The sequence below is a fragment of the Natator depressus genome, chromosome 15, assembly GCF_965152275.1.
Source record: "Natator depressus isolate rNatDep1 chromosome 15, rNatDep2.hap1, whole genome shotgun sequence".
NCBI lineage: Eukaryota > Metazoa > Chordata > Testudines > Cheloniidae > Natator > Natator depressus.
Window position 1 is genome coordinate 22308382 of NC_134248.1, and position 24201 is coordinate 22332582.

Here is a 24201-nt window from a genome sequence, read left to right on the forward strand (position 1 = left end):
ACCAAATTGGGACTGTGTAACAGCCCAAGGGGAGAACCAGTTGTTCTTTAGGTAGGGAGAAGACTGTACAGCTGTCAAAGGCCTCTCCTTCTCTCTCCCTGCTAAACGGATTCTCTGCGCTTTACTGGAACTGAGCTGATAGTGCTGGGAGGAAAAACACCACACTGTGCATCTGGCTATTATCTCCATGGCAAGCTGTGTGAATGGATCCCATTTTCGTAATGCGTCTGAGAAATAAAAAGCTTTATTTGCTTCGTTTTAACAGCCCTTTTGCACCAATCGTGGAAACCATCTTTCTCTGCTCAAATAAGTTTACAAGTTCACTGAATTTCAGCAGGAGAAGCTTAAACTACGTGGAAGCTGAAACTCCCAAGCAGAACCTCACATTCTCTAATCTGACCTTACGCAACAGAGTGTTTTACATTGTACAGACAAGCTACATGGCTACGCTACTTTGAAAAAACTGGTGGCAATTCAGAAAGACTCCATTAGGGACCTGCAATCCTTACCCAAATTAAATTAGCTTAATAGAAAATTTGTGCTTTGCACCGAGAGGGCTCCAAATGACACTCAATAACAACCATTATGTCCATTGCTCGGTATGCATCCCCCATGGAAAATCAATACAGACACACCTAACTGGCGCTCATTATTGTGTTAATTAATACAATACAGCTTCGATTAGTAGACGTTGTATTTCAGTACATTAGCTGGTATATACTTCCACAGTGGTTGAAGACCTAATGGCATCAAGGTTTCGGTCTACCCAATTCTTCCTACTGCATTAACATTCTATTCAAACCCAGCCCAGTCATGCTTTTGAAAGAAAAGGGCTATTTACGTACGCAAATGCAAGAGGTGTTAATTAACACATTCACTTTTATTTGCATAATCAGTGTCAAAAATATTTTATAGGTTAATTAGACATGATGCAAATTGGATTAAGAAGATTTAATTTGGGTTTTGATAACCTGACTATTATATTTCCACAGCTGTAAATACATTCGGCATTATACGCTGATTCTAAAGCCCTCGTTTGCTTTTCAAGCACGGTTATTTGGCAGGCTTAAATGATTTATTCTTCCTCTTTTCCCTTGCAAACTCTCTATTTCAAATTCCACTAACTGCAGTCATACCTAGCATAGATGGATTTAGCCAGTAAGCCGCTCAGATGTTTCGACACTTTATGGAAGTCTACCATTTGCTATGCACTCTCGTTGTTCGAGCACAGAGTAAAAACATGATTACAACTTCCTCAGACTCCCCTGTGCCTGGAGGAATAGTGCACAAATCTTCAGACCAATTGCAGGGGACGCCACAAACCAACCTAAGGTTGATTGAATGTTTATGACCCTCTGCAACAAGGTTGGGCTAAGACTTGAGCTAGTAATGACACACCAAGCCCAGCAAGCATCACATGGTTTTATATAGATCATACATTTGCACGGATCTAATCCACAGGAGAGCAGTAAACGTTCGTTAAGGTAATGTGCAATGAGAGCCAAACTAACTTCCATTGAAACGTATGATACAATTCTAATTGCCTGAAATTGGAGAAGACTGGACTGAGAAACAGTCACAAATGGGTATGTTACATCTGGATTAACTCTTAACAAAAACATACAACACAGAAGCATAGGAATCACCATTTTAATCAAACCTGTGCTTCCTGGAGTCAAGTATTCTGTCTGACAGTGGCTAGATGCTTCAGTAAAAGGTGCAAGAAATGCTGCATTAGACACAGGGTGGATTTCTTCCTATGCCCCGGCAGTTAGTGGTTGGCTTATGCCCTAGAGCATCAGCATTTATACCTCATCTGGTTTTATCCTATCACATGTACTCATTATCCATATAAGTGTCTACTCCTGATGGTGAGAAGGAAGGCAGACTCCTCCTTCTGGTATATCTCAGAGTGACCCAACCAGGTACAGAGGACTTCAGATTGGAAGAATTCTGGGAGAAAATAATTGTCCACATACCAAAGAAAACAAAAACAACAAAAACAAAACCACCCAAACTTTTTTCTATTGTACTGAACATTGTCAAAACTGAAAGCTTTGCATGATGATCCCACACTAATGCTTATGAGTTAATCAAGGCTCATTATAGAAGAGTTCATTGACGACTTGATGGACCAACCACGGATGAAACAAGATCAAAGCTATCAAGCCAGACAAATCTATGCTCAGTAAAGATCTTTAAAAGACATTCATGCTGGAAAAAAAATAGCTCTATTCTATTCATTTCAGCTTAAACGGAGAAGTTTTATTGTCTGAAAAGTGAGATGCCCAGTTATAGATCAGCAGATGGTACCGTAGTTAATGTAAGTGTCTCCAGATTTCCAGGCCGTAAGTTTAATAGCTCTACTAAGTAGTGGTTAACATGAGCCCTCAGTCTTTCAAGCAATGGATGGCACCATGGATATAAATGAGTTTAATGCTGAGCAAATGCAAGCGTTCTTACCTGTTCCTTGAATTTGGTGCTATCCTTTGACAGCTAACGGTCGTGGTTGAATGTTTTCCACCATTCCCCACCTCCTGCTTCACGTCCCATTGCCGGGGATCGCTTGTCTTCACGCTCAGAATATTCACGCCCTTCTTCACCTTGGCCCTGTTGGGAGCAGTGATTGTGAAATATTTAGAAGAGGGTAATTCATGACTGTGGCCTTCCTAATGTAGCTCAAAAAAATTCAATACATCAGCATTAAGGAAAGCATCGAAGGCGTTTTAAAATCCATTTGAACCTGGTAAAGACAGCAGGAGGGATAACATTAATGCAGACCTGAGCTTTGTCTACCAATGGCAACTTTATAATTTTATTGAAAGGATCAATTAACTATATCTATTTCCATAGTCTCAGACTTTTAGGCCATCATGATCACACCATCTTCATGTTGTGAAACTTTCTGGGAAAGCCAGGTTCTCTGGGGGTGGTTTATGACAACAACTGTGAATGTAAGAAAATTTACACAGTGGATTCTTTCCCCTATTTCTGAAAAAATTCCTCACTTTGGTAGAAATTTGCCCCACCGTGGAAGTCCTAGGAACCCAAGCTTAGGCTATGGCTACACTACCGGGCATACAGCGGCACAGCTGCATCGAAGCAGAGAGAGCTCGCCCGTCCACTTAATTACTGCAGCCCCTGAGTGGCAGTAGATACGTCATTGGGAGAAGCTCTCCCGCCGACATAGCACTGTCCACACCAGCGCTTAGGTCGCCGTAACTTACATTGCTCAGGGGGTGCCTTATTCACACCCCTGAGTGACATAAGAGGTAGTATGTACATGGGCTGACACTTCATAGGAGTCTCATTTGGACTCTTTCCACTGGCATGAATTTCAGTAGCAGCTCTTTAAAGAAGCCTTTTTTCCTTGCTTCTAATATACTTGTAGTTCCGTGGCATTAACAGTGGGTTGGTTCATATTCTCGCTTTTTGTGTTTTAGGGCCTCTCATTCTAGAAGGCCATTCTAAGGAAATTCTCCTCTTAAAACTTTACCATACAAAGAACGTCGTCTCTTGATTAGAGCTGGGATCTGTATTTTCATTTCTGCCATGGATTTGCTGCGTGACCCTGGACACGTTAGTTAATCTCATCCTATGCTTCTAATAACATCAGCACTGGATGTTGTCAGGTTTAATTAAAGAGAGTTTATAAAGTGACTGAAGATTCTCTTAAGTGCAAAATTTATGACTCCAATTTCGGTGACAATCAATTTTCATCACAGGACATCAAGAATGAGAGACCCCTATCCATCTACATAGGCACTGATACAGTTCCCATCCCCAGAGTATTTGTGAACTCACAAAAGTCACTTGGAGTTGGATTCTCGTACATGTGTGTGCGTGTACAGGGGATAGCAGTCAATTACAACACCTGGATTTTGCAACAGCCTGGCCCCAGCCTCAGTTATAGCAACTTAAGTGCTGCTCTAAATCATGCCACTGGCGTATTGTCCTTATGGGGCTTACCCAGTGGAAGCCTGGAGGAAAGGGCATAGAGCATAATGGAAAATTGGGCTCTGAAGACTAGATTTTCAAAGGTTATTAGGCACCTAAGAAAGCAGATATGTGTTTTGAAAATCCCATGAGGCACCTAAGTGCCTAACTCCCACTGAAATCAAATTTTCATTTCACCAAAAAAATTGAAATTTTTTTTCATTTTGGGTCCACCTGAAACAATCTCCTCCCCCCCCCAATTCTTCAGTCTGTCACAAACTGAAAAAATCAGCTATTCTAACAGCTCTCCTTTGAGTATTTATGAAGCTTTTTTTAAAAATTTTTGGTCAAATTCTTCATAAAAAAACAAAAACAAAAACAAAACAGCAGCCCTGGAACTGAAATTTGATAAAACCCCTGAAATCCAAATCTGAAGAACACCCACTGCTTAAGTGCTAATATCTCACCAAAGAAAGAGAGGTAAAAGCCCTTCAACCTAGACCTTTTGTGCCTCTTCCACTTGAAAACAGCTTTGAAATGGCACAATGTCAGTGGAAATTGGATTCACAACCTTTGAATTTTGATTAGGTTTACAATTTCCTCAGGAGTTACAAATTGCTTTTTCAACCATGCAGCTCAAAATAGTCAATGGATGGACTCTTGTTTATTAGGGGGGGGGACACTTTATCTGGCCAAGAATACAATCCACTACCAGAGGACAAAAGGTCCTGACTACAATACCAATTTGTTAATTAACTACAATATTGGGCATTAGGATGAGTGGCCTTCGCATCTACCATTATGTAAAACCCATTTAAAGAAGCAAACTATTCAGGAATAAAGTAGGTTACATTTAGTAAAGAAAAATCAATGTTGTGATTGCACTTAGCACTAGAATTAGGGTATGAATACCCACAAGACTAAGCTTCCTAAATAAATATGCAGAAGTGTAATCTGTTACTCTCCCTCTAAAAGGGGCACTGAGGTTTATATAACAAGGTCAATGGATGAATCAGAATTAGGTCAGACCATACGGAGTACCATGTACTTTTAAGTAGGTCTCTACATACATGCTTCAAATGTTTTCACTTAAATGTTAATTTACTTATGATATCTGACCACTAGCAGAGTAAAGTCTATTTAGTTCCTTTCCAAAGATTGGTTTACCTCGTTGTATGGCTGTAATTAAATATTCATTAAAAATAACCAACAGTACCAACGTTGTATATAAAAACTTGTAAGTCTCAGCTCCCAAATAAACCCCTAGACTAAAGACCCATTGGCCAAATTGCTTGCCAGTCTCCTGTATTTACCTCCCTAACCCATGTAGCGTTTATACACATGCCACATTCTCTAAACTGAGGCAAGTGCGGTGGGTGATAATAAGTGGAGACGACAAGCAGCTGGAATACTCCAGGCTTCCTCAGAGCACACTTCCCCACTCCAATTGAACAATTTTCCTCTCTGCTGTGTCACGTAGGATCACTCAGCCAGCCAGTTTGTTTTATCCCTCCCTTCTCCAAAATGCACCGTGCCGACCCATAGAAACTTGTCACTCATCCTGTCTGAATTTTTGGCCAATTATACCAAAACATGTTTTTCAGCTGCTTTCCCCACCAGCAGGAGGGCCTAATCACCAGAAGGGAGCAGGACATACTTGAGGTCATCGAAACCCAGTGTCAAAACCGAGCAAATCAAATTTTGTCTTCCATCTTTCATACTTTATTTCACTCTCTCTTTTCCATCTCCGTGGGCCACATTTTCCATTAACCAGCCGAGCAAGTAATCCCTCACATACCACCACTGCTGCTCTCTGGAGCGTTAGAAGCGGTTACATTTGCTCCAGGCATTTGGTTGTCCAAACACCCAAAGAATTAGATCTCAGAATACAGACTATCGGCATTTCTAAAGCATCCAACATAGCCTCTAGGTGTTGGTTTTGGACCTCTGTCCAAAGTAGGACCAAAATTCTCCTGTTTTGCCTTCCTCTGGCCATAAGCTACATTCCACATGAATGCTGCCAGAACTCCTCGACCATTTTGACTACGTGCTTTCCATGGCAATAGTAACCCAACCAAGGCTCATGGCCTACCCTATCAAATCCAGTATTCAAAGGCCTGAAATCCTACCCTGGTCCTTGAAGTTTCACTGAACTGCATTGCTCCTCTCATAGGGTCCCTGATCAGCTGAGAACTCACTCCTGCAGTTGAAACAGGGACAGAACCACCAGTCAGCCAGCAAGGTGAGACAAAGGGAAGAGTCCTGCTTCCTTCCAGCAGGCCATACGCTAAGAAAGGAGGAAGTGTGCACTCTCCCCTCCACGTCCTCCACAGGTGAGCCACATGGATGGAGGAACAGAGGATGGGGAAAGATCTAAACATAAGTCCCAATCCAGCAAAGCACCAAAGAATATGCTTAATTTTAAGCATGTGAGCAGAACCATTAGCTGTTCACATGCTGAAAGCTAAGCATGTGTTAAGTGCTTTGCCGGATCAGGGCTGTATTTTTTTGATCCTTTTTTTGATCCTTTGGCAGAAATAAACCACACAGTGGAGAGATGAATCACCTTCAGGTTAGAATTGGATAGAGTAGAGTAATGGTGAGGTCAGCTTCAGCTTCACTGAATCAGGGTTTCTCTAAGGATGGATTTGAAGCCCTTTTCCACATAGTAGCCAGAATGCTGAGTGATGCAAGCTTATCTGTTATGCTTGGATCTCTGTCGTTATTAATTTGCATCACAAAAAACTTGTACCTCAGATTTGTCTCAGACTCATTTGGGGGCTCCTCCCTCTTCTCCCCAACAGATAGATAGAGCATTTTGTTGGCATGGAAAACAAAGTAGCATCCTGACTTCAGAGAAGACAATCCCTGACAATTTACATTTGAAAAATCACTGGATAATTCTTGCCAAGACTAAATAAAGGAATTTTAGAAAACCCCACAATAATAAACAAACTTCGTTTAATTTCACACTTTCCAATCAAAAACTGGTTTCAGAGTAACAGCCGTGTTAGTCTGTATTCGCAAAAAGAAAAGGAGTACTTGTGGCACCTTAGAGACTAACCAATTTATTTGAGCATAAGCTTTCGTGAGCTTCATGCATCCGATGAAGTGAGCTGTAGCTCACGAAAGCTTATGCTCAAATAAATTGGTTAGTCTCTAAGGTGCCACAAGTACTCCTTTTCTTTTTTCAATCAAAAACTGAGGTACTCAATTTCATCGGCAAATTTTCATTTAGACTAAAATGTCTCAGGCTTCCTAGAGTGTAAAGTTTAGAGACAAAAACATAATTAATGTGTTCAACTCAACTACAGATATAAACCTTGTCATTGTTATTGCATTTTGGTGTCTCTTCTGCTGTTAGATTACAAGAAACCTCATGTTTATCAGTAACTATATGTAATAAGCATCTGATAAACACAGTACATACAAATAGCAATTAAATCAGCAACAGCCACAGCAGAAGATGTGATTTATGACTCTAGGAGTCTTTGAAGCCTTCTCATATTAAAATTTTCCCATTTAAATTAAAATCTGAGGTGCATGTTTATGGTCACAATGGGTGAATACCACCTGCAACAGTAAGATATCGAAAGGGCAAGCTTCACCTCCAATCCTAAATTCCAACACCTTCCTAGTTCCACTAGGAGCAGCTCCTAACAAGAGACTCCCAGTGGCGTTGTGTTGTGTGGGATTGTTGCGATACGGACAAGAGATCTAACAGCTAAGGCCCTGCAATCATACATGATTCTGCTGCAAAATCAAAGTCTGAGATGAGATGACAACACTAAATTTCACCAGTGACCGACATTAGGTTTGAAATAGTTTTCTATCGCCAAGCCCTCCAGTCCCTGCCAGTGTGTTTTCTTTTCAGAAGGTTATACCTAGCTTTGAATCTTTTGTGTGCCATTTAAACTCCATCCTTCCCCTTCCATACTGTTCTTTGATCCCAGCAGTGTCTACTCTCAGATCAACAACTGCTGCTTCATACAGAACAAAACAATCTCACCTTCTCAGGTGCTGCACTGTATGACTTTTCAGTAAGAAGTTTTCTAAATTTTATACGTTATACATAAAATCTTATGCTTTGACTTAGCAAACCCTGACCCCTTTTGACAGGTTTCAGAGTAGCAGCTGTGTTAGTCTGCATTCGCAAAAAGAAAAGGAGGACTTGTGGCACCTTAGAGACTAACAAATTTATTTGAGCATAAGCTTTCGTGAGATGCATCCGATGAAGTGAGCTGTAGCTCACGAAAGCTTATGCTCAAATAAATTGGTTAGTCTCTAAGGTGCCACAGGTATTCCTTTTCTTTTTGACCCCTTTTGGTTGTTCTTCTCCAGTGCCTCAAATCCTTTCCTGCCTGTAATATTTGCTAACACTCAGTATACTCCAGTAAGGCTCTACTGATCTGCCCAGGCTATGGGAGAGCACCGAATGTTACTGAATTCCGAAGGTCACATTGTAAGAAATGATTTCATCATCTCAGGACCCTTTTGTTTTTTTTAAACTCAAAGAGCCTCTCCTGGTAGCTATGGGCTGTTCCTGGGCTGCACTTTCCAGCAAGTCTCTGACCTTCTCAAGTTCTGCCAAAAGAAATTTAACCTCTTTCTGCCATAATTTAAGTCAACCCCTTCTCTTCTTTGCTTCCATAGCAAATCAGCAGATTACAGCCAGCTTTTGGCATCCATAAAACTCAGGCAGGAGACTAACTGTTACAATTAAACAGGGTTTGTTTTATTAAGAAAATATTTTCCTTTCATCTTCCTAGGTGAAGTGAGGCCCGGGGTCTCACTCTAGCTCTCAGAGGGCAGATGTCTACACTGCAAAATGGTAACAATTGAATGCCTCATTGCCAGTCACAACAGAAAAGCCAGAGGCTGAATGGAACATGGAGTCTGACCTTAGTGGCATATAACCTCCAGATGTACGTGCAGAACCTCTAATAAGAAAAGGATGATTGTGTGGTTAAGGCACCAGATCAGGACGCCCAGCTCTGCCACAGGTTTCCTGTATGACCTAGGGCAAATCACTTAATCCTTCTTTGCTTAAGTTCTACATTAATAAATGGGTATAACGATACCTCCTCTTTCTCACCCTTTGTCTATTTAGCCTGCAGGTTCTTTGGAGCTCGGGCTGTCTCTTATTATGCATAGATACAGCGTCTCACACAATGGAGCCTCAGTCACGACTGGGGATATTATTATTCCAGGTTGCTATCCAATACATTGGTAAATCTGATGGGTCACCTATAGATAGCTTTTGGTATCTAGGATATCTAGATTGCAGGAAATTGCCTATTAAGTTAACCATTCTGTCAGGGAAAGTCTTGCCTACCAACTCTCCCATTGTCTCCAGGAAGCTGCTTTCTCATGGGATAGTCAAGGTAAAGCCTCCAGTAGATGGTAATTGACACGTGATATGTACCGCTCTCTATATACTCTACAAATCTGGGCATCTGGAATGGGCAAGCGCAGAGCAGAGCGAACGTGAACAATAATGAACAAAGTTATCAAACGTTTTCTGTTGTGCCAGCGAACAGATTTGGTTCACACGTTTATTGTTATTTGTGTTGCCGCAGCACCTAGGAGCCCCATCACAGACCAGGACCCCGTTGTGCTAGGCCTCCTGCCCCCGAAGAGTTTACCATCTAAGTACACGACAAGAGACATCAGATGAATACAGACAAGTGGCTGGGGGAGCACATGGAACCAGTGAGGCATTACTGGTCAGTAAGATAGCGGCGGTCAGGTTTTGGTTCTGCTTCACGCATCCCTATGAGCAACAGGTGAGCCTGGCTATCCAGAGAAATCACCTCCCTCCCGGTGACATATTGACACAATCAAGTCAACAGAAGCCTCCAACTGGAGCCTCTTTGACATAAACAAGAGGCGTCCGCTGGCAGGGCATTATGTGTGAAGGATCCTTGGGTGTGGAACTCACTTTCACAACTCCACCCTACTTCGCTAACCAGGGCTTTGATTCATGAACATCCTGGTCATGCCGCAAAGGCCTGGTTTTTTCCCCGCTTCCCTCAGGCTCTCGGGGATGCAGTGGGAGGTGTCTATGCTCACAGGCTGTCCATTGGCACTGCTTGTGGGATTTTCAAAAGGTGCCCCATGGATTTGGTCATCCTGGCCCAGTATTTAGGCACTGAACTCCCACTGAGGATCAGGGCCCCAGTGCCTATTCATTTCAATGGGAATTGGTGCATCATATCCCTTAGGTAGCTTTGAACAGCTTGGCTTCACAGCTTCCCCCTCCCCACCCCGCGGGCCAGCTACATTTTCAACATTTAAAATAAAGAAATCAAAAGAACCAGAATCTGAACACTTTGGGGAGCTTCCTCGGTCAACTCAGGTCCATTTTGGCGATTAGCTGTTTGTTAACACTCGCAATCCCTTCAAATTCCCAGCCAATTATTATTATTTTGAGTCAGTGAACTAGTCATTTAAGCTTCTAAAATATCTCCCAGCAAAACTGCTTTCCTCAGCTCTGAGAGGTAATACTTCCCCCTCTACCCCCCCCGCCCCAGCATTAGTTAAGGGATTATAGGGAGGATATGAGAAAATATATATATATATTCAGGAGTGATCTACAGTATGTAGAGACTCTAGGGTTGTCTTTCAGGCAGAGAGGAAACTCCATCTGAATTTACAACCTGTTAACATTCTGCCTCTAGCGAAGATAAACACTGCAACCTGGGAGCATTCACGGAAACTGTCATGGGGCCTCTACTGTGTTTAACTTGGATCAGCTGGATAGTAGAGATTTGAGGGGAAACAACAGTATTACAGAGGGCCTTGAGTGGTGCTGGTATTCTGCCTCAGCCAGGTCCTTCCCCTTCCTTGAATGTGGCAAGGCTATTTAACACTGAGACACTTCACAGAAGCGCTTTAAAAAAAAAAAAAAAAAAAGCAAGGCAGCCCCTTAAATTGTCACAAAAACCCTGCTTGACCTGCACCCTGGATGACTGGATTAGATGAAGCCAGCAAGGAGGTGACAGTGTCAGGCTTGACTCATCAGAGGAATAACAAGTTGGGAAAAAGGCAGAAGAGCTGGCCCAAATCTCTACCTCTGCACCAATTATTCTCAGGGTCAGATAAATCTTTTCCTTCTCTCACTCCCTGTCCCCAACCCCACAGGCTCAGGGCTTTATATGATATTGCAGCACTGCCAACCCTCATAATTTGAATCACAAGTCACACAATATTTGGTGTTTTTCATAAAGCTCCAGCTCCTGGAGTCATGTGAACACCTGAGAATCTCAGCTTTCTTTAAAAAGAAAAGTGTTTAGGCCTCCCAGGTGTAGAGGAATGATTGACAACATGAACCCAAGTGTTTTCAATAAAGAGAACCGCTCATTTATTATTAATTGTTTTAAAAACCTCATGATTTTTAAGACTATCTCGTGATTTTATGAAGTTTAACTCGTGATTTTTGAATGCTTGGGGCTGGCAATACTAATATTGTGGTCAGGCCTCACTGTGGCTCCTTTCAAATCTGACACCAGTTTAGCTCTTCCCCTGAATTGCACCTCAAAGCACATGAATCTTCTCCCCCGAAGTCAACGGGGAATTCTGGGTGCACAAGCAACGCAGGATGAAGACCAGAGCAGGAGCAACAGTGTCTTTTGGTACCTAGAGAATTCTCCCAGGAATTCTCGGCAGCCATTTTACATCTGATAGCAAACTTTTCCTAGACAGTGACAACACCTAAATAAGGAGGAGCATATATATATATGCACCTTATTAACCTTGAATTCAAAAGTAACTGGGACAGCGCAAGCAGTGGGCACATCTCTCAGACTTGTATGGAAGGAACTTTAAAAAGCTGAGGCATAATCACACCAAGTTAAGGCCCCTGAAAGGTCCTCACTGCAGGATTGGGGCCCAAATTCATGTGAGTTAGCGCCCCGTGAGTAAGGGTTGCAGGATGGGGCCCTAGCCCAGCTGGACAGGTTGCCTTCTGCCCTGGTTCACCTCTAAAGGAAACTGAAACAAGCAGCTATCCAACCAACACACACACACACACACACACACACACTCTGTAGATAGGAAGCACAGAGTGGGTAAATCCCGAGGAGGCATTTCGCTGCGCATGCTAAAGAGGACCTCTATAGATCTATATTATAGGATTGCAGACATTTTTGAGATAAACAAATGCACCGAGATTATGCTCGCCACTGCGTGCACTTTCCATTATTCTGACAAGATCTCTCTAAGCTGAGCATGCATGGCATTCCTCCAGCTCACAGGGCAGGAGCATTACTGGGAAAAATACTTACAGTTTGCAGCATTTATCAGGATTATTACTTAGACCCTAAATGACTTTCCCTACAGTCCCTTTGTATTTTTAATCCTCTCCTCAGTCCCCCTCTAGCAGCTGTTACTGCTACACTTTACCATCAGCTAAGCAGACTACAAGGCTGCTTTTCCTCTTTCCCAGGAGGAATCCTACACTGCTGAGCTTCAACTGTTCGAAAGAGGGACGGGTGCCCTGAAAATGTCAATAAATGAGCGGTTATGTTGGGAGCTTCTGCCAAATTCAAATTCTAGGTGTGCTGCTTTACAATTCTCTCAGGGGTTCCACAGAAATTAGGAAGGGAAAAGAATGACTGCAGTCGATCAGCTAGTCCATCTTCCAAGAGCCCATGCAGGATTGTCCCCTGCAGTACAGGCGCCCACCCCATGGGTGCTCAGGAGCTCGAGCACCCATGGGAAAAAACACAGTGGGTGCTCGGCCCCCAACAGCCAATCAGCTGTTTGGCAGCTGCCCAGAAGCGCTTGCGTGAGGGTGGAGAGCAGCGAACGGCAGGCGGGTGGGTGGCCCCGGGGGCGGGAGAAGGCACCATGACGATGGGGTCTTAGGGGAGGGAGCGGCCCAGCGGGCAAGAAGAGGCGGATTGAGGGCGGGGCCTCAGGGGCGGGGCCTTGGGGTGGAGCAGTGGGTGGTGCACCCACAGGGACAAGTAAAAGTCAGCACCTATGCCCTGCAGTATGGTATATTGTGCTTTGATGAGTCCAGTTTAACATGGCTCCCTAAGGAGATCAGTCCAGAGATCTCAACACGCTTCCCAAAGCTCTCTGGCATGCAGCTGGGAGTTCACTGACTGGTACCATGCTTAAGGAGGTGTTACACGTGCACCTGTCAGTGGTCCACTCAGCCCAACCACCCCCATCTGCCCCTTTGGGGTACCTAGTAGCGCTAGCCATGAACAATCCTTGGGCTCAGGTGAGCACCAGGACTGCAGTCAAGACAGAGTGCAGAGAATAGCAGCTGAGAATCATTGCAACAGATTTGGTTTAATATTAGCACACAGACCCCTGTACTGGGTAACGGCCCGTCTCTCTTCTTTCACCGTAATCCTTGCACTGGTATGAAGTCACCTTAGCATATGCACCCTTATTCCTGTTCTTCTGTTTCAGAACAACTGCATCTTCCATCTAATTCTGTATGCTGGCAGTACGTAGGAAATGCTGTGAAAATAGTCTAGGGGGATGCATTGGACAAAGCTGCTAGCTCTTTATGTTAGAATTGAATCTTAATCTATTTAAGGCTGCCAGGGATCTGTGATACAGCCTCCCAAATGGACTCGGAGTTTACCCAGCATGAGCTCAGATTCTTGTGCCTTGAGACTGCTGGTAGTAGCTTATGCTTTTAAAGCCCAATTAAATGAATAGTAAGACTCCACGGAGGTCGGGGGGGGGGGGCGGTCGGCTCAGATCCCGGACGTGCACTCTAATGCAGTGCAACGGGACCAACATGTGACCAGTATCCGATCCGAGCAAGGAGGCACAGGGGACACATGATGGGGGCTCAGGGGGCTAAGAAATGAGAAGACAATGAGGAAGTCAGGGGTGGGTGCTTCTCAGGAGGTTCGAGGATGAGGGGAACCACCGTAACTACTTTTCGGTTTTGAAACAGACAGTTTTTGTTTCTTTAAAGGGGGATTCAGTGGAAACAGCCACATCTTTTCTCTAAGCATGAGGAAACCTGTGCTTTGCCTTAGGGACAGAAGAATCCTTCCAAGCCTGGTGGGTGCAAGTGGTCCTCAGGGTATGTAATATACACTGTATTTTATTTTATTCACCAGGAATTTTTTCCTCCACCCTCTCTACTCCTTCCTCCTCCATTCCCAATCTCTCTATATTTCTCTGCCACTTGGCTTGCTCCCAGCTATATCTCCCCTTGCACCCCTATTTTTCCATCTGCCTTCCCCCCCCCCCCCCCCGGCCCCTCTCTACTCCTTAATTTAAGATCTGACTAAGTCAAACATGAACCGAATCATCCATCACTGGACCCAATCACCCCATCCACCTTTACCCCCCATTGATGGAAACAAAAGTTGACTAAGACTCCAATGGAGAAAGGGAACTCCTGACAGGCCACTGAATTGTTCAATTCCTTTGAAGTGCTGTTGCAGGAATCAGTGGAATGGTTGCGGGGTGTATCCAAAGACGACCAGCTGCCAGCGGCTGAGTGAGAGGCTATGGCAAATGGCCACCACCCCAGTATAAACACTACCTGAGGCCACCTGGGTATAGACATTAAACTACTCAAATATTCCTAGTTCTATTTAAACCCCTCCCCACCCCCCAAAAAAATTATTTATAATTGTCACTGGGTTTTTTCCATTTCCTTTGAGAGGACTAAAAATAAACACAAATCTGCTCCCTCCCCACCTCCCAGGGAGCCTTTTTTCCCCCTCCATGGCTCTCCCCGAAAGTCATTTCAATTCGTCCAACTGCATCCGATGCCTAACTGCAGGGATGAAAATCATTTTGTTTCAGCTTGATGCAGCAGAAATGCACAAGACCTAAATAGCATGTGACAGGATATCAGGACACACAAGCACCTGATTTAGGGTTGCACAGGCTACCTCGGCAGCAAAATGATTTGGTTTCTGAAAATGCTGAAACAGCTATTAACCAGCAGTATCTGTAATAGGTTAATAAAATTCAAAGTGAAACACTGAGTGTACACACACACCCTCCCCAAGGCTTCAGATACCCACCAGAGAACCCCGCTTCATGCTCTCAGATCTCCGAACACCTGTTATCCAGTCTCTGTTTATAATCTCCTTTGATCACTCTGAGTTTCCCAGTATCTTATCACCTCCTTGACTCTGTGCCTTCAATCTTCAACCACCCTAAAGACGATAATATTTTATGTTTTCTTATTTAAGTTTAATATAACTAACTATCTTCCATCAACCAAATATAAAAGCATGGTTATGGTGTGATATTTAGTGATAGTGAAAGATACTGGGCTGGCCGTTCTGGCAGCTGTGTTGCCAAGTCTCAAGTTTTTGTCATGAGTCTTATGTCATTTGGGGGGTTTCTTAAAGCCCCAGTTCCTGGAGACAAGTGAATACGTGAGAATCTCTGTTTTAATTAAGTAAGTAAGTTTCTTGCCTTTATAGCTGTGGGGAAAAAGCCTGGAAACAAGGCATGAGCACACCCTAAAGGCTCAGAGACCAGAAAGCCAACACAAAAGAACTCAAAAGGTTGGATTAAAAATCCGTTTTTTAATACTATCTCATGATACTTGCGCCTGATTCATGATTGTTGAAGGCTTACAATATTGCTGTAAAATCCTGTCTATCCAAAATGAAGTAAGGCCACAGACGTACACATCCAGAGCACCTCGCCAATGTGGCACTGTGCTATTCTGGAGAGTGCACCTATAAAGTATATGAGGGAAGCTCAATCATACCTTATTGCCTCTGCTGGGAAAAGACAACAAGAGTGTCATCTGCGAAGGGATTTTGACATCGGCACCTGTCCACTAGGAACTTAACTGAGATCCCTCATTTCATGCTGGCCACCCAACAGCCATCACATGGACAATGCTACTGGACTTACACTCTACGTAAGCCAGGCAATGCAAAGAAGTCCTGGCAAGCCTGTACCAGTCCCCTGAGCTATTCACTCCCTTATTTGAGGGGCCTTAGATAAAAACCTCTAAGAGTTATGGTGTATATATAACAATCAAAGATATGGAGAAGTGACAAGTACAAAGAAAGGAATGTGAATAATATACAGAAGAGGCTATTATTCTGTGTACTGCAGGAAAGTGTTTCTGCTCCTTGCCAAAGAGGGAATTTATCTTTCTTTGATCAGAAGTGACCAGAACAGAATGCAAATGCAATAAAACCAGGGGGAGGGAAATAAGAAAGCCGCAAGGAATTCCACTCTGGTTTTGCCAACTGATGGTGAGGTTATAAATTCATTCTTTGTGTAAGGGGCAGGAAGAATTTCATACTTCGAATAATCCACATTAATTGCTACATTCTCACGTCATTTCAGCAAAACTTCCTACCCATATTTCATTAGCAACACCTCTATGTTCTGCGCCCCCGCAACCTCCTGGCAAGCATGGCCCTGCTCTTATTATTAGCTTTAACGAGAGCAGGACTGGGTCCTTAAGTCCTGATTCAGCAATCTGGTACAGAAGTTTCACATGGGTGTAACTGCAGGAATTCAGTGGAGTTATTCCTGATTTACACCAGCGGTGGTGAGAGCCAAATCAGGCCTTTAGTTACCTAAATTTCCCATTTCACCCTCTTCCCTAAGTTTCTCATCAGTTCTTCTATTTCCCTACTCCCATCAGTTGCTATAGTCCATTTTATTTAAATGCCTCTGCCCTCTCCCATACCACCTTCTTTATTCCATTTGCCCCTGGCCACTTCATCTTCTCCTTTGGACTTTTGGATGCCACAGACCTCGCTTGTTGTAGCTTAAAAATCATGAAGAAAGCTTCTCCCCTCAAACTTTGCCCATTTTTAGTACTGGACATTTCAGCAGGTTCTGTAATATTACTTCGTCTCTTTCATTTCTGAATTTCCAAGATGCCAAAAGTACAACAAGGGAAGCTGTTCTGTTTCTAGGTAGCACCGAAGCAGCAAGTTCCAGGAATCAGGATGAGAATGCCTGTTCTCAATGGATTTCCAGCCTAGTTTCACAGTTAAGCTTCAGAGAAGTAGCTGGACGTTCTGATGCTGAAATCAAACCTTAGCGCTGAATCTTATGGAGCTAGTCCTGCCCTCTTTCCTCAGACAGTGCTTTCATTAAAGGCAACAAGAGTTTTGCCCGAGGTATAGAGCGCAGATCCGGCCACACTGCAAATCACACAGTGACCTCCAATTCCTTTTACTTGTATATCCCTGGGCAGACTCTAATGAGCTGTGAAGTTGTCTGTGATGTATTTCTATGGCCATTATTATAATGCATTAATCAGATTGTACCACCATGGTACATACTCATACAAGAGGTGCTTAGGCTATGCAATACAGGCTAGATCTCAGATCACGCTATTATTATCAGCAGTAGTAATCTTACAATAGCATCTAGAAGTCCTATTGTGGACAGCACAGCACAGGACACACACACACACACACACACACAGAGTCCCTGCCCCAAAGACTTTTCAATCTAAACAGACCAAGGCTGGGAGAAGGAACAAAGGCACGTAGAGGGAATGTGAGTTGCTTATAGAAAGTTACACAACAGGTCAGTGGCACGGCCAGGAACAGAACCCAGCTCACCCGAGTTCCAGCCCAGTGCCCTATCCACTAGGCTGCACTGCCTCAATGTAATCCTTCCCTCGTCAACACAAAGCATCACTCCATGTAGAGCTGAAAAGTCACCATAACCTCAGACCCCTGCTGCGTCTTTCATTGAAAGGGAAAGCAGTTATTAATTTTCAGCACAGAGAGCCACTAAGGTGAATAAACGTTGATCAGACCCTTTTGTTGCATTATACGAAGCCAAGCTGCCAAGTAATCAAACAGTTAATAAAGCCAGTTTGCAATTAATACTCAGAAAGTGTCCCAGACCTTACAATAAATCAATATTTTACTGTGCTGTAATATTGAACTGTCCAAGGCAGTATTCCAGTCCTCAGAATGCCATCGTTCATGTTATTTTACTCCACAAACCAACAAACTGTTATCCCCCGAGTTCTATTTTCAACTAAGCTGCTGTATAGCCAGGGGCAAGTTACTTAACTGCTCTGTGCCTCAGTTTACTTGTCTGACAAATGGAGATAATGCTTGCTTACCTACCTCATAAGGGAGCTGTCTCTCTTAAATGAGGTTTTTGAAACATATGGAGATGCTGGAGCAAGTGTACTGTGAACATTTAGAATATTGCTACCTTTTAAAAGTCCAACATATATAATGTGTCTAAAAATAAAATAAATATTGAATCAGATTTTCAACACCAGCTGCCCTGCTTGTGCCACACTGCTGCGGGTTCAAAAAATTGCCAAATTTTTCCTCGAGAGCAGGTGGCTTTTCTGTCTGCCCTGATAGAAACTTGCCCCCTTTCGGAGTCACACTTAACAGACTCATTAACAATAAGATACTAAAGTTCAAGCAGTCTCCCCACGCTCAACTGCTTCCCAAGTTCCTACTTCAGGGCTGCTAAACCCACTCTCTAGGTCCTTTTAGGCCAAGACAATTAGCAGTTGGCAAGCACCACATTAGTACAGGACTAGCCTCTTGAACACTTTAAAAAAACCCAGACATGCCCATGTTTTAAGTGATCCACCCAGAAATGAAGCTGTAAGGAGTGATTGTGTCCTTTGCTCCCACACAAAGAACCTGTGTCAGGTCATTCTGTCTTTCTAGTTAGTGAGTGATACAAGCTGACCCACTTGGGGACCATTCAGTGCCACCGCTGGGTCAACTGAGCAGGGTCATTAGTGAATGACATGAGGCTGTTCTTGCTTGCGGGAAATTGCTCTCTCTCTCACAAAGTTGTTTTGTTCCTACAAACCCTTCAGATCTTCTGTTTTGATGGTGGAGTGTGCTTATCCACATTAAAAACTCTAATTGCTTCAGCCCCGACCTGCCATCCTCATGCCAGCTACACTCGACACAAATAAGTTTTGCCTGCATTAGGACTGCAGAATTAGCCTCGCCATCAGCCAGCCCAAACCTAACTATTGTTGAATATATTTAGAGATCATCTAGTTATCTCTTTCAATGCCACCCACGCTCTCTGAATCCGATTTAACTAATTTCCAGGATCTTGACTCTTAATCCCAACATCCCGGGGATTTTCAAAAAGGTTTTGCTAGAAGTCAATTAAAAAAAATCCCAAACTTTGCTAACTTTGAAATTTCTTTAGAAATGTGCATCTGATTTCTCTCTTAAGCTGAACACTCCGGCCACGAGTCCCCAGCCTCGATTTTCAAGCACGGCATTTAGAATACCTATGACCTACTATTTTTATTTTTATTTATACCTCTGCAGCTCAAAGTTCAAAGCCCGGGGATAAACATATTTTCTAAAGTGTACGCTGGATCCTCTGCCAGCTAATGGCATTTGTCTAAGGCTTCTGGTAAAAATGAGGTATACTAGCTGAGCTGGACCGATGGCAAGGGTAACGGTAGGTTCACAGTTGCAATAAATCCATCAAGTGAATGGCAGTAGGGACCTGTACTCTCCAGTGATAACAGAGGGGTGGAGTAGGAGTTGAGAATTAAATTATTACCATATTTACATGTTCATGTGAAGAATCCCCGCAAATGTTCAAGAAAGATGAATTGAAATGGGAACAGGTGCAGAGAAGAACACAGAGGATGAGAAGGGGAATGGAGGGTCTATCTTATGAGAGGAGACTTGGAAGAGCCTGGCTTGTCTCACCTAGCAAAAAGAAGGCTGAAAGCAGATATGATTGCTCTCTCTAAATACATCAGGTGGATAAACACCAAGGAAGGTGAAGAGCTATTTAAGCTAACTGACACTGTTGGCACAAGAACAAATGGGTATGAACCAGCCATGAACAAACTCAGGCTGGAACTTGGCAGAGGTTTCTAGCCATCAGAGAGAAGTGAGGTTCTGGAACAGCCTCCCACTAGGAGTGGTGGGGGCAAACAACATCATCAGTTCTGAGAGAGAGCTGGACACATTTATGAGTGTGTCTGTACGACAGGTTTGCTTGTGATGGTGGGTGGCAGGGGCTCAGCAGCCCGGGGCTAACGTCTGGTTTATGGTTTACATTCCTCGAAGTGCAGGGTTTTATCTGACCACCGGCATGGGTGAGGAAGGAATTCCCCTCCCCCAGGTATTCTGGGAGTGGGGAAGTTGGACTCCTTCCTCTGAAGTATTAGAGATGGTCACAGCTGGAGATGGGACACTGGACGGGGTGGGCCAGGGCTCTGAGGAGGCACCAAGGATTCCTTCTCTCAGGTGCTTGGCTGGCTGGGTCTTGCTCACATGCCCAGTGTCTAAGTGATCGCCAGATGTGGGATCAGGAAGGATCTTTTCCCCAGGTCAGACTGGCAGTGACTTTGGGTTTTTTTGCCTTCCTCTGTAGCATGGGTGAGGGGCACTTGCCAGGATTATTAGGCAATCATTTTCCTGCCATTTCAGGGGACTCAGTCACTGGTGCACCTCTGTTCCTGCTATTCTCTGCCTGGAGCACGTAATAGTCTAGTCTCCTGTGGGCTGTAACACTTTGGTCTAATGTCGGTTGCTGGGTGTAGAGTGTGGATGCTGGATGCTGTTGGTGGCTTGTGACATTCAAGAGGTCAGACGAGACTATCTGGTGGTCCCTTCTGGCCTTGAACTCAATGAGTCGATGCCTCTAAATGGGCGTATCTTGTAAACAGCACTGAGAAGAATTTTATTCCCTTGAAAATGGCATAATTTATTTTAATGGTTAGGATTTTGATAGTTATTTATATGTTTAATCAGGGTCCGAACTAGGAGTGAATGACTTGGCTTTTAAATAAATTTTTTAAAAAAGGTTAACTACTAGTGACTGTCATTCTTCGAGGTGTGATGCAGATATGTATTTCACATGGATGTGCATGCCCCAGGCACCAGAGCTGGAAAACTTTGCCTAGCAGGGGTTGCACTCATGCCCTGTGCCATAGCCCCTAACCCTAATCCTAAGGGCAGCGCTGCCCTGACCCCCTCGAGGTTCTTTGCTCTAAAGGAAGTGCAGACTCCGATTCAGAGGGGATGGGAGAGTTGGTTGTGAAAGACGCATCAATCACTTCTTGAAGAAGAAGAGTTACAGTAAGTAACCATTTTTTCTTCTTTGAGTAGATGCAGCTGGGTATTCCATGGGGGTGACTCACAAGCAGGACTCACTGGAGGTGGGGCACGGAGTCTATTTAAAGGACCACACGACTGCCTTCCTGAAGTTTGCATCTGATCTGGATGCAGACATAACAGCATAGTGGTTTGCAAAAGTAGGCCCAGAGGGCCAAATGGCCACCCTGCGAATGTCCAATATAGGAATGTCATTTAGAAATGCCATTGATGTCTCTTGTGGAATGAGCTCATGGATGAAATGCTGAAAATCACCACCAGGTAGACTCTCAATGAACTAAGTGCAAGACCAGAAGACAAAAGGCATTAAAAGGTACATCAAGTTGTCCTAGATATACACCAGTGTTGGCTGAACTCCCTGGGCTAACAGCCACACTGAGAACTGCTTCCACTTGGCCAAATAGGCTGCCCTGGTGGAGGGCTTCCTACTATTAAGCAAGACCAGCCAGACCACCATCCTTTCTCCTCATCTAACCATGGAGCAGCCCCACCATAAAGATTCAGGGAGCTCAGTGCTGGATGCAAAACCTGACTGTGGTCAGGATGAAGAGTAAGGAATATAGGAGGTCAAACCGATAACATGAGGAAGTTGGAGAACCAACATTGTCTTGGCTGCGCTGGTGCAATAAGAATGAGCTTGGCACTATCCAATTTCAGCTTGGGAATGATGTGTGGGATGATCAGAATTGGAGGAAAGGCAGACAGGAGTGCCAATTCCCTGCTCAGGTGAAAAGCATTGGTTGACAAGCCAAGACAGACTCCCTTGGGAGAAGAGCAGCTGGATTTTCTTGTTTTCTCTAGTGGCAAACAGGTCAATCATTGGAATGCCCCAAACTGCAAAGACAGAACACAGGATGCTGGGCTTCAGAGACCAAATGTGATTCAGGGAGAAATTCCTGCAGAGGTGATCCATCAGGTGATTGTAGCTCCCAGGTGAATGATCAGCCACAGGGGTAATGTTTTCCCCAATGCAAAACTGCCAGAGCCTGACTGCCTCCTGACAAAGCACTCTGGAGTTTGCTCCCCCAACCTGTTCACATAATACATCACAGCGGTATTGTCAGTGAGTAAGAGAACTGCTGAGCCCCTGATGTGATCCTGAAAGGTCTGAAATGCATTGTAGATAGCACAAAGCTCCAGGACTTTGATATGCAGAGAAGCTTCTCATTCCAACCACAGGCCCTGAACTTTCAGTGATTTAAGATGCACTCCTCAATCTAATAAATCAAAATCCAATGTGTGTACAATCTCCCTTTGAGATATTTCATATTGCGTGCCCAAAAATAGAGGCTCCCAAAATCATTAAGTCTCTTTTGCAGTATTACCAACCCCAAGTGATCAAAAATTATGATTTGGGCCTCCAACAATCATGAGACTTTGTGTTCTGTTAATTTTCCTTCTGAATTTTGAGGCTGTACACTTGGACCATATTTCCAAGTTTTTTTTTTCCTGAAACCATGGGGGCTGGAAACTTGCTCTGTATTTAAATGAAAGTTGAGATTCTCATGTAATCCAGTGACTCCAGGAGCTAGGGCTTTAACAAAATCACCAAATATCACCAGGGGCCTTGCAATAAAAAAATGGGATTTGCCAAGTGCTTTTGAATAACTTGGTTGTTGTCGTTATAAAAAACTAAAACTAAAAATCTGCAACTGTTTCTATTCGGCCATGCCAAATATTGAAAGACTGTGCAGGCTAGAGCACTGAGGATTATTACTACTGTACCCACAGGGAAACAGAAACAGACCTTGTCATATATGGTTTACAGCCTAATCAGATCTCAGGCTCCCCACAACATATGTCTTAGAGTCCAGAACTCCTGGGTTCCAATCGTGGCTCTAGCTCTGCTAATGACTTACTGCTGTGCCTTAGGCAATTCTCAACTTTAATTTCCCTCATCTTTCAACGGGGATATTTATATTTCCTGACCACAGAGAGGTGTTGTAAGCCTTCAGTCACTGTTTGCAAAGTGCTTTAAAGCTGGGAAGGGATACATATTACGAGCAACAAGCAAGACAGAAGAGCCTAGGGCTTTGGGATTACCTTTGTTTTTGAATTCCATTGATGTAATGGCCTGGCAAAGCACTGTTAGCTTTCGTTTTGCTAAATGTTTAAGATTCCTCTTCATTTTCCCCAATATATATATATCTGATCCCTGAGACTGAACAAGCTGAGAAAATTGCTTCTGTTGAGAGGTCACAACCATTTACCTTTCCCCTGGAGAACTCCAGCACCTAGGTCTGATTGTTTAAGAAATGCACAAGCAAATGGCTGAAGTTCCATGCAGTCTATTTTGATTCTGAGCCTGCAGTGTCACCTGTTCCAAAGAAATGTGGCTTCTGGTTTCCTCACTTTACACTTACAGAGTCAGTGATTGAAAATCTAACCAGTGTGAGAATTGGGAGTCCCCGAGATGCTGCAGAGTGGGAGTGATTTGTGATGAGCATTCTAGTGCAACATGAAACCATTTAGAACCACATTACTCTCCAGCATCTCTCAGTTCAGCTCAGTTTTGTTAGATCCCACAAGAGAACAACAGACCCTAGAGGTAGGGCTTCCTTTTTTCCCCTGGAGGCCAGGAAAAATTAAAATCAGTACATTCCCAAGTTCAATTCCGCTGGACAACAAAGAAACAAACAAGTCCAAACAATTTTTACATGGAGTCGTCTTCCAAGGTAATGAGCAAACACTATGCATTACGGTAGGTGGAGGGGACCAAGAGTCTGAAGGAGATTCATAGAAGGCAGTACGAGGTCAAATTCCCAAGTGTTCATCATCCACCATCAGGGAAAGGTTTAAGACTCTTAAAGACTCAGTTGCCATTTAATCACCTAAATAAGGGCCAGATGTTCTGAGGTGCTCAGCACCCACCAGGTCCCACTTGTGGGCAGCTTTTCAGAAGAGCTGAGCAGACCTCAACGTTCTGAGCTCTTTGGAAAAATCTGACCCCGCATGTCAGCAATCCACCTTAACATTGCAACAAACTACAGGTCCGGGCGTGGGTGCAGGGATGGTCCGACCTACAGGACTTCCACTGGCCCAAGTGGAAATTTTCTACAAGAATCTTCATATCACGGAAATAAGGAGATGGGAGGGAGTGTGTGTGTGGGTGCGGAGAAAGTGTATCAGCCTAAAACTAGGGTGCCTGCAGTGAACTTTGAGGGCCAAATGCAACATGGGCACCTCTAAGATGTAT

At 43.8% G+C, this 24201-nt stretch overlaps 1 protein-coding gene across 1 annotated transcript in view; it reads right to left on the minus strand.

Annotated features, from left to right (window-relative positions):
- Window positions 1-24201, minus strand: part of TMEM132C (transmembrane protein 132C) — a 290776-nt gene that overhangs the window by 127971 nt on the left and 138604 nt on the right. The window contains exon 3 of the mRNA XM_074972399.1: window positions 2464-2610. Within this exon, the coding sequence (XP_074828500.1) occupies window positions 2464-2610 (147 nt within the window). The remainder of the gene's footprint in view (window positions 1-2463; window positions 2611-24201) is intronic.